The 14730-nt window shown below is 57.7% G+C and overlaps 1 protein-coding gene across 4 annotated transcripts in view; it reads left to right on the forward strand.

Annotated features, from left to right (window-relative positions):
* The window catches only part of KCNQ1 (potassium voltage-gated channel subfamily Q member 1), a 361871-nt gene that overhangs the window by 192061 nt on the left and 155080 nt on the right, over window positions 1-14730 (forward strand). The window contains exon 12 of one of the 4 annotated variants that reach the window (XM_064287586.1): window positions 302-2917. The exons of the other annotated variants lie outside the window; for them this stretch is intronic. Coding sequence (XP_064143656.1) covers window positions 302-425 — 124 coding nt within the window. The 3' untranslated portion in view covers window positions 426-2917. Of the gene's footprint in view, window positions 1-301; window positions 2918-14730 lie in introns of those variants that run through there. 4 annotated transcript variants of the gene reach the window in all.

The raw sequence follows: 14730 nt of genomic DNA on the forward strand, positions 1-14730 counted from the left end.
CCCTCATTTCCTGGGGCTTGCTCTGCCTCCATGTGTAATACTGAAAAGAGCCAGCCTGCATATTTTGGAGATGAGAAAGCACCAAGGACATCTAGATTAACGGTTGCATTGTGTTGTGGTTTACTGAGCTAGTCCTTGGTTGATGGGTGGCCAGGGAAGCTCAAAGACCATCAACCATCTTAGCAGTCACTAATCAGGAGGGCAGTTATGAAGGTCGGCCCCGCTGAAATCCCCCAGCCATGGGCCCTATTGTTTCACCCACCCACCTTATCCCTGTGGTATCTGCCGACTTTCTTTCCAGATCACCCCTGCAAACAACGGACACTGTGCAGCACCTACCAGGGAAATCACGTGTGGAGCACACGCATAAATTGTGCAAAGACAGATTTCATGAAGTTAAAGCGGTACCGGGGATTAGGCGGTAAGACTGGTTATCAGTTGAAGAGAGAGAGCAGGCTGGGGCCATGTGCATTCCCAGTGAGCACAGGACAAACAATGAGATCAGCAGCGGCCCTGGGAGAGGTGAGGACACCCCACCGACTTGCGGAACCCAGGCTTCTCTCTGGGACGCTGCTGCCCACAGCGCCAAGGGCCCCCTACCAGGCTTGTAACACCTTTTAGGAAAAGCAGACGAAGACTTCCTCCGCCTGGTTTTTCTAAAATATGAGCACATACTTGCGATTGTAGCAAGCGTATTACATACAGGATAAAATACGTCTTTTTTTGTAACAATTATTGTTCGTGATAACTTCCCAGTCAAATCTGTTTGTCATGAAATTTTGGTCTCCGTTTTAAGTGGATTCACCAGAAGAGGTCCTTCAATTTTGCCCCCATTCCAGCAGGGCTGAAGTGTTGGTACAGTTTATGCTGTGAAAGACCCTTAGAGTAAACACTGAACCCGTCTGCACCACTATCAACGTTACACGGACGAGCCTCCCCCCTGCCTGACGGCTACACGGTGGGTTTTACCTTCATCGACTTGCTAGCTGAGAAGCGGCCTGCCACGGCTTTAACGTGCAGTGCTTTTATTGTAAACCACGTTTTTTATCTTCTCGATGATTAAATGATTATCTTTAAATTAGCTTTAAAGGATTAAAAGCATTCGATTTTTCATTTTTGTGGATCGCCTCTTTATAACCTTTGGGCATTTTTTAAAAAATACCCCTTCTTACTGACTTACACGGACTCTCTGTCACGTGTTGAAAATATTTTGTTCAAACTTGTCACGCGTGTCTTAGCTTTACTTGTAACTTTTTTTTTGGCTGACGGAATTTTTAAAAAGTTTTTTTTAGAGGTACCTTTGTCCATCTTTTACGATCAGGGGTCTTTATTTTTAGTTGAGATAACTTCCTCATTCCAATATTGCTTTAATTAGTTCTCCTATATTTTCTTCTAACACTTTTTGCTTCCTTTTTCACATATAAATCATGGCTTCACCTGGGTTTTTTGGCACAAGGAGGTATTAAGTCCAATTTGTTTTTCTTATGCTCACTCGATTGTCCTAACGCTACATATATGAATGTGTCATTTTTTTCTCTACTGACTTAAAGGCTACCTTTATCATATTTCAAATTCTTATTAAATGTGTGTTCCTATCTAGTGAGCCTACTGGTGGGCCAGAACTCACTGTCTTAATCATGTAACTTCGTATTTTTCTGGGTGGCACGGCTTCCCCCATCCCTGCTACTGCAGGGTCCAGGGAGAGCTGTCTTCGCAGGCTGCAGCGAGCCCGGGAAATTCACGGTATGGTCCGAGACAGCCACACTCCCACGATTTAAACACAGGATTAGCCGCGGCATCAGACAGGAAGCTGGAGCTGGGTCTTCATCTCCGCCGCTCATGTCAGGAGCTTCTTCAGGGGCGCAGCCAGACTCGGGTCCAGGTGGGGTGCAAGGCTGTGCATCAACCCGGGCACCATTTTGTCCATATTTCACGTTCTCAGGGCATCTGGTGGGGGTGCTGTTGTTCAGTCGCCGTTGAGCCGTCTCCAGCTCAGGGAGACCTGCGTAACAGAAGGAAACGCTGCCCAGTCCTGTTCCATCTTCACGGTTGTTAGTATGCTTGAGTCCACTGCTGCAGGTGTTGTGTCAATCCGTCTCCTGGAGGGTTTCCCTCGTTTTTGCCGACGCTCTACTTTACTAGTCCTTTTCTAGCCACTAGTTCTTCTTGGTGACGTGTTGTCCAAAGTAAGCCCGTCAGAGTCTCGCCATCCTTGCTTCTAAGGAACATTCTCGTTGAGTTTCCTCTAAGCCTGATGTGTTTATTCCCCTGGCAGTCCACAGAATAGTCCATATCCTTCACAGCACCACAGTTCAAGCAATCAATTCTTGGGTGGGTAGGACATCTGAGAAGAACTGAATCTGTGACTTTGAGAGAGCACAGAGAGCAAACAAGCCCACGGCATGAAGAAAAATTCTGCGGTAGGAAACACAACCTGTAACACGTAGCCCAGCTCCTTCTCCACCTCAGTTACAAACGGGGAAGAAATGACACCACAGGAGGGGGCTCTCCCCATGCGGGTCACCACGGCCACTGCCATGGCTTGGCACTGGTGACTCGCCTTCCTTGTCCACTCTGGGCCAATTGTGCAAGAGTGACTTTCTGAGCCTTGTCCACGCGAACCCGTTCGAAGGGAAGGCTCATAGCCAGCCCCTTGGGAGCAGGCTCTGGAGCTGGTTGTTGCTGCTGTTAGGTGCTGTTAAGTCACCTCCCACTTATAGTGACCCCGTGTACAACAGAACGGAACGCTGCCGGTCCTGTACCATCCTCACAGTCGTCGTTATGCTTGCCCACTGCTACATCCACTGTGTCATTCCATCTCGCTGAGGGTCGTCTTCTTTTTCACAGACCCTCTACTTTACCAAGCATGATGCCCTCCGGGGACTGATCCCTCCTGATAACATGTCCAAAGTATGTAAGATGAAGTCTCACCATCCTTGTTTCCAGGGAGCATTCTGACTGTACTTCTTCCAAGACAGACTTGTTCGTTCTCCTGGCGGTCCATGGTATATTCAGTATCCTGGGCCAACACCGTAATTCAAAGCCATCAATAATTCTTTGGTCTTCCTTGTTCACTGTCAGCTTTCAGATGCATGTGAGGTGACTGAACACACCACAGTTCGGGTCAGGCGCACCTTTGTCCTTAAAGTGGCGCTGGACTGGGTTCAAATCCTGCCTCCACTGCTTCTGACCTGATGGACCTTGGATGAGCCACATACCCTCCATCTCCGTCTCCCCATCTTTAAGTGGAAGAATGTGAGTCCCCCCACACCCCACCAGATGCTGGAGAACTGAATGAGATAATGCCGGGAAGGCCCTAGCACGGCGCCCATCACGTGGAAGGGTCACGGAGCGTTAGTGGGTTGATACGTGGACCTCAGAGTCATTCGCCTCTGTTGTCATCGCAGGTGACATGTCACAGTGTGGACGGGCCAGTGGTTGGGCAGGTCTGAGGGAGCAGCCTGGGCATCAGACAAGGGGAAGTGCATCTTTAAAAAGGTTCACCCTTCTAGTCACACTGGTCCAGAAGCCATGGCCAGTGACGGAAAAGCAACTGCGGCCGCCGTGGCAGGCCCCTCTGTCCAGCGTGGGGGGCCAGGCTGCCTCCCGAGAACTCCAGCCTCTTCTTTTTCAGAACTTTACGGGACATGCGCACATGTTTGTTTGTTCACATAAACTTTAGAATCAGCTTGCCTAATGAAAAAAACGTGCATGCGTGCGTGTGTGTGTCCATAGTCTCTTGGTATTTTCTGTTGAAGCTGCATTCCATTTAGATTAACTGAGAAAGAATTAACTTCAACTTCACTCGGACTTTTTAAACTTAATGCTGTTTTAAGTCTTTCTATCCACAGTAGGGGAGGCTTATCCACGTATTCAACTCCACTGTAATGCCCCTCAATCTTTTTTCAGACCTTTGTTTTATGGGTTCTGTACATTTTAAAATTCATTTCTAGGTATCTCAGCCAAAAGAAAGCCCTACAGATCACCATGGAGTGTTGTCTGATCCACAGCTGATGGTGGGGATGGCGGCGGTTTGTTCCGTTGTGCGTGGTATTGCCAAGAGTTGGGGGTGACCTGATGGCGGTTAACAACATTGATTTTTTTTTTTTCATTTTAGGGATCGATTTTGATTTTTTAAGTTAAAGTGTTTTTGGTTTTGTCTTGAGCTCCTCGTAGACCCTCACGCAGTCGTGAGAAATAACGGAGCTCCTGCATACCTTGTCCCCGGGTCCCCCCGGCGTGGCGTCTCGTAAAGCTGTAGAGCCATATCACAAACAGGACGCTGACTCTGATACAGTCAAGATACACAACATTCCATCCCCACCAGAGCCTGCCTGCTGCCCTTTGACAGCCACGCCCGGCGTCCTTGGTTCTTAACCCCTGGCGGTGACTGCCCCGCTCGCCACTCTCCGTGTCTTTAGCTCTGTCCTTATAGGAATGGGCCCTAAATGGAACCATACCACATGTGACCCTCTGGGGGTGGCGTTTCACTCAGCACCAGGCCCTGAGGTCCTTTGGGTTGTTATGTCCCAGGTCTGACCCTAATACTTGGGTTTGTGCTTTCAAAGCTGATGGACCCTCGTTGCTAGTATTTGCTTTGAATGGCTGCGCCGAGTACCCTATGTGAGAGGGGGGTGCTCTTTTATTCTACAGGCCTTGTTGGATGTGGACCCCAGTGGGACGGACATAGGCTCCGTGAGGAGGGTTTATTGATGATGGTGACTTAAAAATAGATGCCCCCCCACCAAAAAAAAAAACCCTCTGGTGCACGATTCTATATTAGAATGCTAAGAGGATTCCGGAAAAGCCATTTATATATTGTTTACGTTTTATGGGGAGGATGGAAGGAGGCAAGTTGGTTACATGTTGGACGATGCCAGATTCGGGGCACTGCTTACAGGGGCCATCCTGGGGGGCAGGTGCGCCTCAGCTGCTCCCCGTTCTCACTGGCGCGGTCTGTCCGTCTCTGCTTGCCTTCTCCTGACCTCCTTCCGCCCTCCCCCTCCCTCCTCCCCTCCTCTCTCACGGTCTCTCTCCCTCCCCCTCTGGCTCCCACCTCTGTGACTTTAGTCTCATCCTGGCTGCCCTCCACCACCCCCCACCATGGAGGGCTGCCCTTGGGGCCTGGGGGACCCCTGCTTAACCTTCAGGGCCCTGGGCTCCCTTTACTTGGGGTGGGAAGGTCCGGACCAGCCCCGAAAGCCCACAAGGAACATGCCTTTGACTTCTCTAGGCCTCCACCAGCAACTGGGCTAGAAGCAGTAGAGGCCCTGAGCCCCCAGCCTGCCCCCGCCCCCAACAGTCCAGGCCCAGAGCTGAGGGACCTTGGAAACACAGTGCAGGGGCCGTGGCGGGGTGCCCAGACCCCCAAGTACGGGTCACTGGAAAAAAGTAGGAATCACATATGACTCCATCAGCTATGGTTTTCCGATTAAGACATGACTTGTAAAGGCAGGCAGCTTAGCTCACAGTAAACATCCCTAATTGCTGAGGAGAAGCAGAGGTTTGTGACACAGAGCAGGACTCAGGAGGTGCCAGTCTGCGCCAGGGCCGAGCCCATGGGTGCTGCCTGTGGAGGCCAGCCCGTGTGACCCTCCTCATCCAGCGGGTCCCTCCCCACCTTTCCTGGGGACCACCCCTCACGCCCTCCTGCTGCCCACTGCAGCACCAGACCGGCCCACATGCCCTGGATGGCCAGGGATGACCGCTCTTGCTCCACACCCCGCCTTTGTGAACGCCCCCTCTTGGTCCCCACTATTCCTGTCTTCCTCTTCCAGTCACAGGCACCAAGGTGCCAGGTGTGCATTCCCGAGCCTGCCCCTGTACAAGCAGTGCAATGATGGCCTCTTGTTCCCGTCCGTCTAGAAGCCTTCCTTGGCAGCCCTGACACAGCTCCTCAGTAACTCGGCTCCTCTGATCAATACACAGTTTAGGGTGAATAGTTTATTAGTTAGGCTCCCCTCCCCCCCGCCCCCGCCATCGAGTCGAGTCCAACTCATAGCGACCCTGCAGAACAGAGTAGAACTGCCCCATAGTGTTTCCAAGGAGCGCCTGGCGGATGTGAACTGCTTACCTCTTGGTTAGCAGCCACAGCACTTAACCACTACGCCACCAGGGTTTCCTTAGTTAGGGCAGCATTCTAGAAATCCCACACTGATGCTCAGAGGGCGTGCCAGGTGTGGAGCATCCGGGATGAACCAACACGCGCAGGAGCGAGGCACCAGGGTTGGGCTGGCTGTTCCACGGTTGGCCATGCTGATGCCCAGTCTCCAATCGGGTCGAGTGGCTAACAAGCAGGCGCTGGAATGGCCGACTCACTACACCACTGTCCCCAGTCTCTCCTCTGAGGCAGCCCCAGGCTGGAGGGCCGGGGCCTGCTCAGGGCTAATCCAGGGTCTGTCCACACCATTTCCTCGGCTCTACAGCAGCTTCCTCTTCCACGTGAAAACATGCTCCTTTGCAAACAGAATACGTTCCAGAACCTTCCAGCTGCCCCTCCACCACCTCCATTTCCACTGTTCAGTGTTGGGAAACCCATCAGTCTGCTTCTCAGTGGCCCTGCAGTGGCTCTGGAGCAGAGGAGAACGGCTGGCCCTCCATGCTCCCAAGGGGACACCAAGCCTTCCTGGGGGTAAAGGAGCCAGCCAGGCTGGGAGCCAGTGGCCACCCGAGAACTGCAGCTGCAGGACTTAAGGGTCTTTCACTGGGTCTGCTCGGTTAGGCTCTGCCCCCTACCCTACCCGGGTCACGGGCTCGGGGCTGGGGCCCCAGCAGGGCAAGCCCAAGGCCTGCCTCCTCCAGAGAGCCCCCGGGACCTAGACTGGGCTTGTGAGAACTTTCTCTGTATGGTGAAGTATGTTTACACTCTTCATCTGTGCCTGTGCTCTGTCTGCCAACTGCTTGGAGAGGGCCGCGACCATGTCCACCGTGGGGCAGCAGTGTCCACCGTGGGCTCTGTTGCTTCTCCCTCGCGGCCCCGGCGCCCTTGGGCCCAGCCGCAGGTGACCACATTTCCTGGATTTGTGCTCAGTGCCTCCTGGGACAGCCTGTCAGAATGACAGACCACAGGGCACTTCCACGGTCCCAAGGATTCCCGACAATCAGTGCTGCCCCAGGGGGCACCCAGTGGGGCTGGTGGTCCTGCCTGGCCCATATCATAGCCAGTGGCCAGATCTCCGAGGCAAGTGTGCCCCGAGCACGTGCGCCTGTGCTCAGGACACCCCGTCCTACTCCCCAGCTCAGTGTGAGGTGCTCAGTGGGACACACCCGTCAGCATGCCTGGCACATGGCAGGGACCAGAGGGGCCGGGAGTCTCCTGAGTTGGGGACCACAGGGCCTCAGGTCTGCCGGTGGGCTGCTCACATCTCAGCCTGAATGCTGGCCTGCTGTCGGGGGGGAGGGGCCCACTCAGTTACAGAAAGTGTCTCTCCCACCCACACAGCCAGAGGTCTGGGGACAGGTCAGTGGTTGGCTGGAGTTGTCCACACAGGATGGGGAGTCACACAGGCACTGAGTAGCCACAGGCCCAGCCTCCCCCTTGGGCACCAGGACTTCAGAGGCCCCTCTTGGGGCTGTGGGGATCTGCTGGAAACTGCTGGGAACAGGGTCTCTGGGCAGAGATAGGGCCGCTCCAGCTGCCCCTGGCTCAGAGTGACCAGCCCCATCTCGGGACCTGCCCCACCCGCCCTGGCCCCTGGATTCCACTGCAGCAGCCCCCACCCATTGGGTGGAGGGGGCAGGGACAGGTGTGAGGCCAGCCCCTCCATTTGTGGGGCTTCTGGGCCTTCTTGAGACACGGCTGTGCCCGCCCATCACAGCTGCCTGAGCCCCATGAACTGGGTGACCTGCAGCCGGGAGATGCTCAGAGCACAACCCCCACCCCTGCAGCCCACCCTGCCTGGGCCACCTGCCCGGGCAGCGGGAGGAGCCAACCGCTCACTGGGGCTTGTCCAGGAGCCAGGGCACCTCTGATGGACACCAGCCACTCTGTGACCAAGTTCCCTCCATTGTTTTGAAACAGTTCCCCCCATGGCCCTCCAGCCCCGCGTGTAGACTCTCCCAGCACCCCGGAACAGCAGCCCCCACCCCAGGCAGCACGCTCCAGAGAGGACAGCTGCTGTAACCCGATCGGACGCCCGGCTGCCAGCACTGTCCACAGGCTCGCGGCTGCTGGCCAGCCAGCGCAGCCCAGGGGCTGCGAGACCAACAAGGGCCCCACCCAGATGACAAGTCCTCTTTGGGGGCTGGGGTGACCTCCCAGCTGTCCTCAGCCTGTGCTCAGTGCCCCCAGAGCCAGCACCCCTGCCGCACCCCTCCACTCGCAGACACCACTCCCTGTGGCCAGGGTGCCCTGTGGGTCTACCCAGGGACCAACCCGGCAAGGTGCACAGGGCAGGCAGCTCAGGGAGCGACAGGAGATACCCAGTGGGCACAAGGGTGCCTCGGCCACGGGGACAGTCGCTCTAGGCCACAAAGCATCCTTGGAGAGAGCCAGAGCCGGGCCCCTAGGCACAGGAGGTCCTCAAGCACGGTTTGGGAAAGCCTGCAGCACCATGCTGGGACAGAGAGGATGTCCACTTGGCCAGCACGGCTACCAGCTCTCAGGTCCCCTCCTCTGGCCCCACCTCAGGCATAGGGAGCTCCAAGGGCTGAATTCTCAGGCCTGCAGGAAACAGCAGGTTGTGGGGACACTGAGGCAGGGCCACCCGTGTCCCAAGCCACCTATCTGGCTCCCTCCCTGCCCCAGCGGCTCCAGCCTGGCCCCCAGCCCCCTTGAGCCTCACATTTGGGCATTGGATGTCCCAAGGATGTCTGGCGGGTGGAAACCCCCAGCATGCAGCCGGGCTGAGTGTGATGCACGCTCACGGCCTGCGGGTCAGACAGCCTACGGCGGTTTCCAACTCCCCTTTGATGTCCCTGGAGTGGGGGGGGGGCAGCACCCCTCAGCACACTTTCTCTGCTTGGCTGTGGACCAGATTCTGCACCCCCTGGCCAGGGTGTACAAGGTCAGGCAGGGGGCCTCAGGCAGGAAAGCCAGAGGAAAAAACCTGCAACAGAGGCCTCCCGCAGCCTCTGCAGAAGGCCCAGGGAGGGAGGGAGGTCTCCCCAGAGCCTCCAACACACAACTCATGCTGGGGAGGGGAGCAGTGAGGACTCTGGACAGCCCGAGCATGCTCCCCATTTTACCGGGCCCGGGTAGACTCCCCATCCATGTGTCAGTAACGGCAGCTGGGCCCTCCAGGTGGGCCCTTCTGGATGCCTGCTTACCTGGGAGGAAGCCGAGACTCTGGGCAGCCCCCGTGCCACCACCCTGTGCCACCACGACTCACATGCTGCTGACCAGGCCACCTGTGATCCTAACCGTGGGTCTGGGGTCAGCCTCTTAACCCACTCGGTAGCCTTGGGAGCTACCTGCTGTTTTCAGTTCTGGTTCACTTGAGGAAACTGAGGCCCAAATCAGGCGGCCTGGCCTCCAGAAATCCTGCAGGGCTGAGCTCCCATCGCCCTGAGAGCCCCTGAGGAACCCCCTACAGCTTAGTGAGCCCGAGGAGCCGCCCCACAGCTCTGCAAGCCCCTAAGGAGCCCCACACAGCTCTGTGAGCCCCTGAGGAGCCCCCCAAGACTCTGTGAACCCCCTAAGGAGTGTCCCATCACTCCCCACAGCTGTGAGTCCCCTGAGGAGTGCCCCGTAGCCCCCTAAGGAGCCTGACAACCCAGAGAGAGGTGCTCAGGAGCAGGCAGGGATGAAGGTCATGCAGCGAAGCCAGGGCTGGGCTGACGGCAGCCTCTCCAGGTGTAGGCTCCAGCTGAGGCCACCGCTGTCCGCTAGGTGGGGACTTGGTCTTTGGACAGCAGGACAGCTGAGGCTTCGAGGCCGGGGAGGGGTCTCCCCAAGCCTCCCACCCACCTGGGCTCACCGCAAAGTTAGCAGCGGTTGGGGCCGTGGTACCCGGATTGGACTCCTAGGGAGCCTGGTGGGTTCTGCCAGAGCTTGGGGGCAGCAGTGTACCACCCACCCCCTACAGTGGCCTCAGAGAGGGTCCGCCTGCCTGATAAGCTCACATCTGTCTGGGCCTTGAGACCCTGAGGAACGGTCACAGTGCAGGTGGCCAGAGGGCCCCCCCGCCCACGCCTGAACATTCGCTGACTTTGATGCTGCTGAGGCCTGGCTGCTTTGAAGTCAGCCCTTGGGGGACGTTGCTATCAGATGCTGGTGCACAGATAATCCCCCCTGACCCTGGGGACTCAAGCCTCAATGCCACCCTCAGGCTTCAGAGCTTGAGGCCTCTCCGCGTGGCCTTGGAGAGGGGCCGGAGGGAGGAGAGAAGACTGTGCAGGAAGTGGGGGGCTCAGTGCTGCCTGCTGCCTGCCTTGTAGGACCCCATCTTCTCCCTCCAGGCCTCTGGGTTTCTGGGGGAGCCCCTGACTCTCATGGTGCCCCAACTTGTAGCCAGAGTTGGTGTATTAGTGCGGGTGTCAGCATGTCTGTGCGTGAGTCAGCGCGTGTATTCGTGTCTGTGTTAGTGGGAATTCCTGAGGGGTCCCCATGGGACCCCCGTGTGTTGGTGGCTAAGGACAGAGTGTGCACCCTAGAGCCCTCAGCCTGCAGGGTCTGGCGGGGTACAGGGGAGACTGTAGCCCTGTTGGGAGCGGTCTCCAAGTCCCTGCCCTATCTGGCCTCTCTCTGTGTGGGGGTCCAGGCTCCAGAGTTCACCTGTCAGTCCAGTGTTCATGAAAACCCACCAAGCCCTTGATGGGGCAGAGGCGTTGGATGATGTCACATCCTGGTGTCAGGACACACTGGGGGGGGGGAGGGGAGCCTTTGATCAGGCTGTTCTGGATGTAGGCGGATGCCAGGGGGACACCAAGGTGGAGGCCGTGCAGATAGATGCACTGGGCTCTGGGGGGCATGCGCGGGGCACTGAGCTCAGCAGCGTGTGGAGGAGTTGAAGGACTCAAGTTTCTGAGACTGGGGGTTGGGGGTCGGGAAGGGGCACCGGCAGGAGAGGTGTCATCTCCACTCCAGGCTGAGGTCAGAGGGCCGCTTCCCTTGACCGTCCTCTCACCCTGCATCCCCGGCACGGCCCCTCCCACGCTGCTGTGTGCCCCTGTGCGGAGGGGGCTGCCGCCCCAGCCCTCAGCGTCCCCCGTGCTCTCAGCTCAAAGCTGTCCTCCAGCCTGCTTGGCTTTGCATGGACGTGGGGGCAATTTACCACCCTGCTGAGTCTACAAAGCTGGGTAAGGACAGGGCCTCCGAGCCCTGCGTGGCCTGCACACGGCCCTCTTTGCTGCCATGGTTCTACACACAGCCCTCTTTGCTGCTGCGGTTCTAAGGGTGACACACAGCAGAGGACCCATTCACGGGCTCCATCCATCAGTCTGTCCTGGGGGAGGGTGGCAGCACATTCCATAGGGCCATGTCCCAGAGGGCAGTGACGTTCCCTCTGTGTTAGAAACATGCATTCCCTCCTTGCTGTCCTGTCTCCTGGGGGTTCTTGCCACACTCCGGCTACCTTCCACCTACTTCCCCGTCCCCCACCCCAGCTCCTCCTCAAACTCAGCACCCCCGAAGATGCCACTTCTCTCCCAAAAAGGCCCCACGGCACCTCCCCCTGCCACCACACACCTAAGCCAGGCTGACCTCACCCCCAAACACCCTGCAGCCTGCCCTCTCTTGGGGCTGTGGTCCTCACACAGCCCGCCAATAAATCCCTGCAGACGTGAGGGCCACTGGGGCCTCTGATGGCTGCTGGTGCCCTCAGAACACGGCCTGGGTGGGCTGGCCCTCGGCCACCTCTCCAACCCCCTCCTGCCAGCAGGCCCTTCCCATTGCTGCAGCCCTCTTCCTGACCCCAACCTCCCCCAGGGGCTCTCTGGCCCAGTCTGGTCCAGACCTCCGTCACAGACCTTCCGGGGGCCTGTGACTGACCTGCAGCCCCCCACACTAGGACATGTATTCACACCTCCCACCTGCAGATGGCTGAGACCACAAGGGGGGGTGGGCCTCTGCTCTCTGCTGAGTGCCGCCAGGGCCAGGGAGAAGGGGACAGTGACACTACCTGCCTTTCCGCCTGGGGGAGGGCTGCTGAAGGCAAAACACAGAGGTGGGCTGTGCTGGGCCTGTACCAGCTGCAGGCATTAGGCTGTGCACATCCTCACACACACTTACACATGCTCACGTGTACACACCCACACACGTGCACCCTCTCACACCCTGACACTCATATGTGTGCTCACAACTCTTACACACTGTCACACTCACAGATATGGTCAGGCCCTCTTCTGGGTGGCCACATGTCACAGCCCAGGGTCACCTATGAGGCTGCAGGGCTGACCGGCTCAGATGCACTGGGAGGCCTGGGCCTCACCCCACCAGGCAGGACCTCTGGTCCACGGCAGCCCTAGGAGCTAGGCGTGGCTGGGGACAGGCTTGCCAGTGAGGCCCCCAGCGAGGCTAATTGCTACAGTTAGTGGAAAAAAGGCCTATTAAGCTCAGTTTCTGCTCCTGGCTGAGCCTGGGGCTGCCAGGGAGAGAGAGATGGGACTCTTCGCAGTGAGGGTACATTTAAATTGCAAACAAGGTCCTCACCCAGCCCAGGAGAAGCTCCTAGCCCCAGTGAGAGAGAGGAGAGGGAGCTGGCTTTAGTTCGGAGCAGGTAAGGGCTCCGGCCTCCTGGGCGCTCCCGCTGACCTAATGGCAGCAGCCCTGGGCCATCCAGGCTTCTGTTGGCGACAAGGCCCAGCCAGGACAGAGGGTGTGCAGGGCAGCCACCACTCCCCGCCCCTGCACTGTGTTGCAAACCTCTGGATCCAGGGCCCCCAGGGCCTACCAATCCTCAGTCTGTGCTAAGGGGATCCAGTGAGGGGCCAGCCTAGATTGTACTTGGTCCCTGCCAACGTGGACAGGCCCCATCTGGTGAGACGAGCTGCCCATACTGTGATCTGGTTAGGGCCACAGCTGAAAGACAGTTCCAACTATAGTGTCACCGTGGGGCCCACGGCACCTGCCACCTCATGGACGCCACTGGCCAGGGGAGGGGTGCTCCTGGGTTGTGAGCGGTATACGGCTGTGGCAGGGTGCTGGCCAGACCTGCTGCAGTTAAAGGACCAGAGCACACAGGCTACCATGTCCTGGAGCCACTCTAAGGCAGTGGCTCTCAACCAGGGTGCCCCAGGGGACACATGGCAGTAACTGGGCACACTTGTGGTTGTCACCACTAAGGGGCTGCTGCTGGCACATGCTGGGTAAGGCCGGGGATGCTGTCAGCACCCCACACTACCCAGGAGAGCCCAAGTGTTGGCAGGCGCGGTAGGAGCCGGCGTGTAACAGCCCAGTCTCACTGCACCTTGTGCACGCACACTCTCCTGACCCGACTTTCTCGTTCACTTCCCAGTCAACAAGGGCCACCACACCCACCACCGGCGCAGACCCCGAGGGGAGACAGGCAGCTCTCGTGAGCCTCCTGTCCAGCAGCGGAGACGGGTGGGCGGCCAGCAAAACAAGTGGACGCGTGGGTAACCAGGAAGTGCCGTAGCGTGACTCCCCCAAAAGGCGCTGTGGGGGAAGGTCAGGGCAAGGGCGGCAGGCAGAGGGGCCCTGGGACGCCAGGATGCTGGGCGCGTCTGAGACAAAGGAAGGAGGCTGGCATGCCTTACACAGGCGGAGGGGTAGGAGGAGGTGGGTTCCGAGAGTGAGGCAAGGCACAGGTTCTGAACAGCTGGTGGGGTCTGGATCATTCTGTGGAAATGGCAGTCACGGGGCGGGGGGCAGCATTCTGGGCGTCTGGACTCGCCGCGTAGGGCAGCCTGGGTCTGTGTAAGGCTTGGGAGAGCGTGTCCTGGGAGCGAGCGGCCACCTCCAAGTGTGCTGGGAGCAGGCTCTTCTCATCAGAGCCCCCCTGAGGGCCTCGGTCTGCCTGGCTCTTGCATCTCGTGGGGTGCACCTCTCCTCCCTGCCCCCTGCCGCAGAGCTGCCTCCAACTGCCCACCCCCAGGCTGGGCTGCTCCTCAGTAGAGGGCTCTAGGGCATTCGTCCTGTGGAACCGCGGGGCCGCAGGCAGAAAACACTTCATTGGGAAAGAAGTGCCGGGCGACTGCGCAGTGTCCCCGCCTGCCCACGGTCCCCGTGAAGGGCACAGAGACACCTATGTCCCACACTTCTGCCCACACCGGGCACTTCTCATTTTCTAATTCTTCCCACTTGGTGGGCCTTCCCACCCCCCCGCAAAAAAGGTCTAAGTCTCTGTTGCTTCCGTTTACGTGTCTCCGTTTGGTGTACTTGTCGGCTGGCCTCCACGCTGCCACTTCACGCCATTTCCCTGGGCTTTCTTTGCGCCTTCTTGCCTTTTGGGTTTGCGGGGGGCCTCGTGGGTTTATGGGGCTTTCTCATGTGATTTAGCTGTGGCTGTCTTATCGGCGTGAGTTGTTTCAAATGGCTTGTAATGTGTCCTCTCTGCCCCGGGCAAGGTTAGGGAGAGACAGTGAAGTGGGTAAATCACACCCTGTTACTCCCATGAAAACAGCTCTGACCTCGCCCGTGATGGATTTATTGATCAGAACCCCTTCCTCCGCACGTATTCGAGGTCATCAATTTTAGCCTTGAGGTCTGTTTTCCGGATCCCGCTGAAGGACCCAAGGCCACCTGGGGCCTCAAGACTATTTTCTCCGATTAAACAGATGCAGGGTGCCTTTTACTTTTAAAGCTTTGGCCCACAGGGGCCCTACTTTTTC

Source organism: Loxodonta africana, chromosome 7, assembly GCF_030014295.1.
Source record: "Loxodonta africana isolate mLoxAfr1 chromosome 7, mLoxAfr1.hap2, whole genome shotgun sequence".
Taxonomy (NCBI): Eukaryota; Metazoa; Chordata; class Mammalia; order Proboscidea; family Elephantidae; genus Loxodonta; species Loxodonta africana.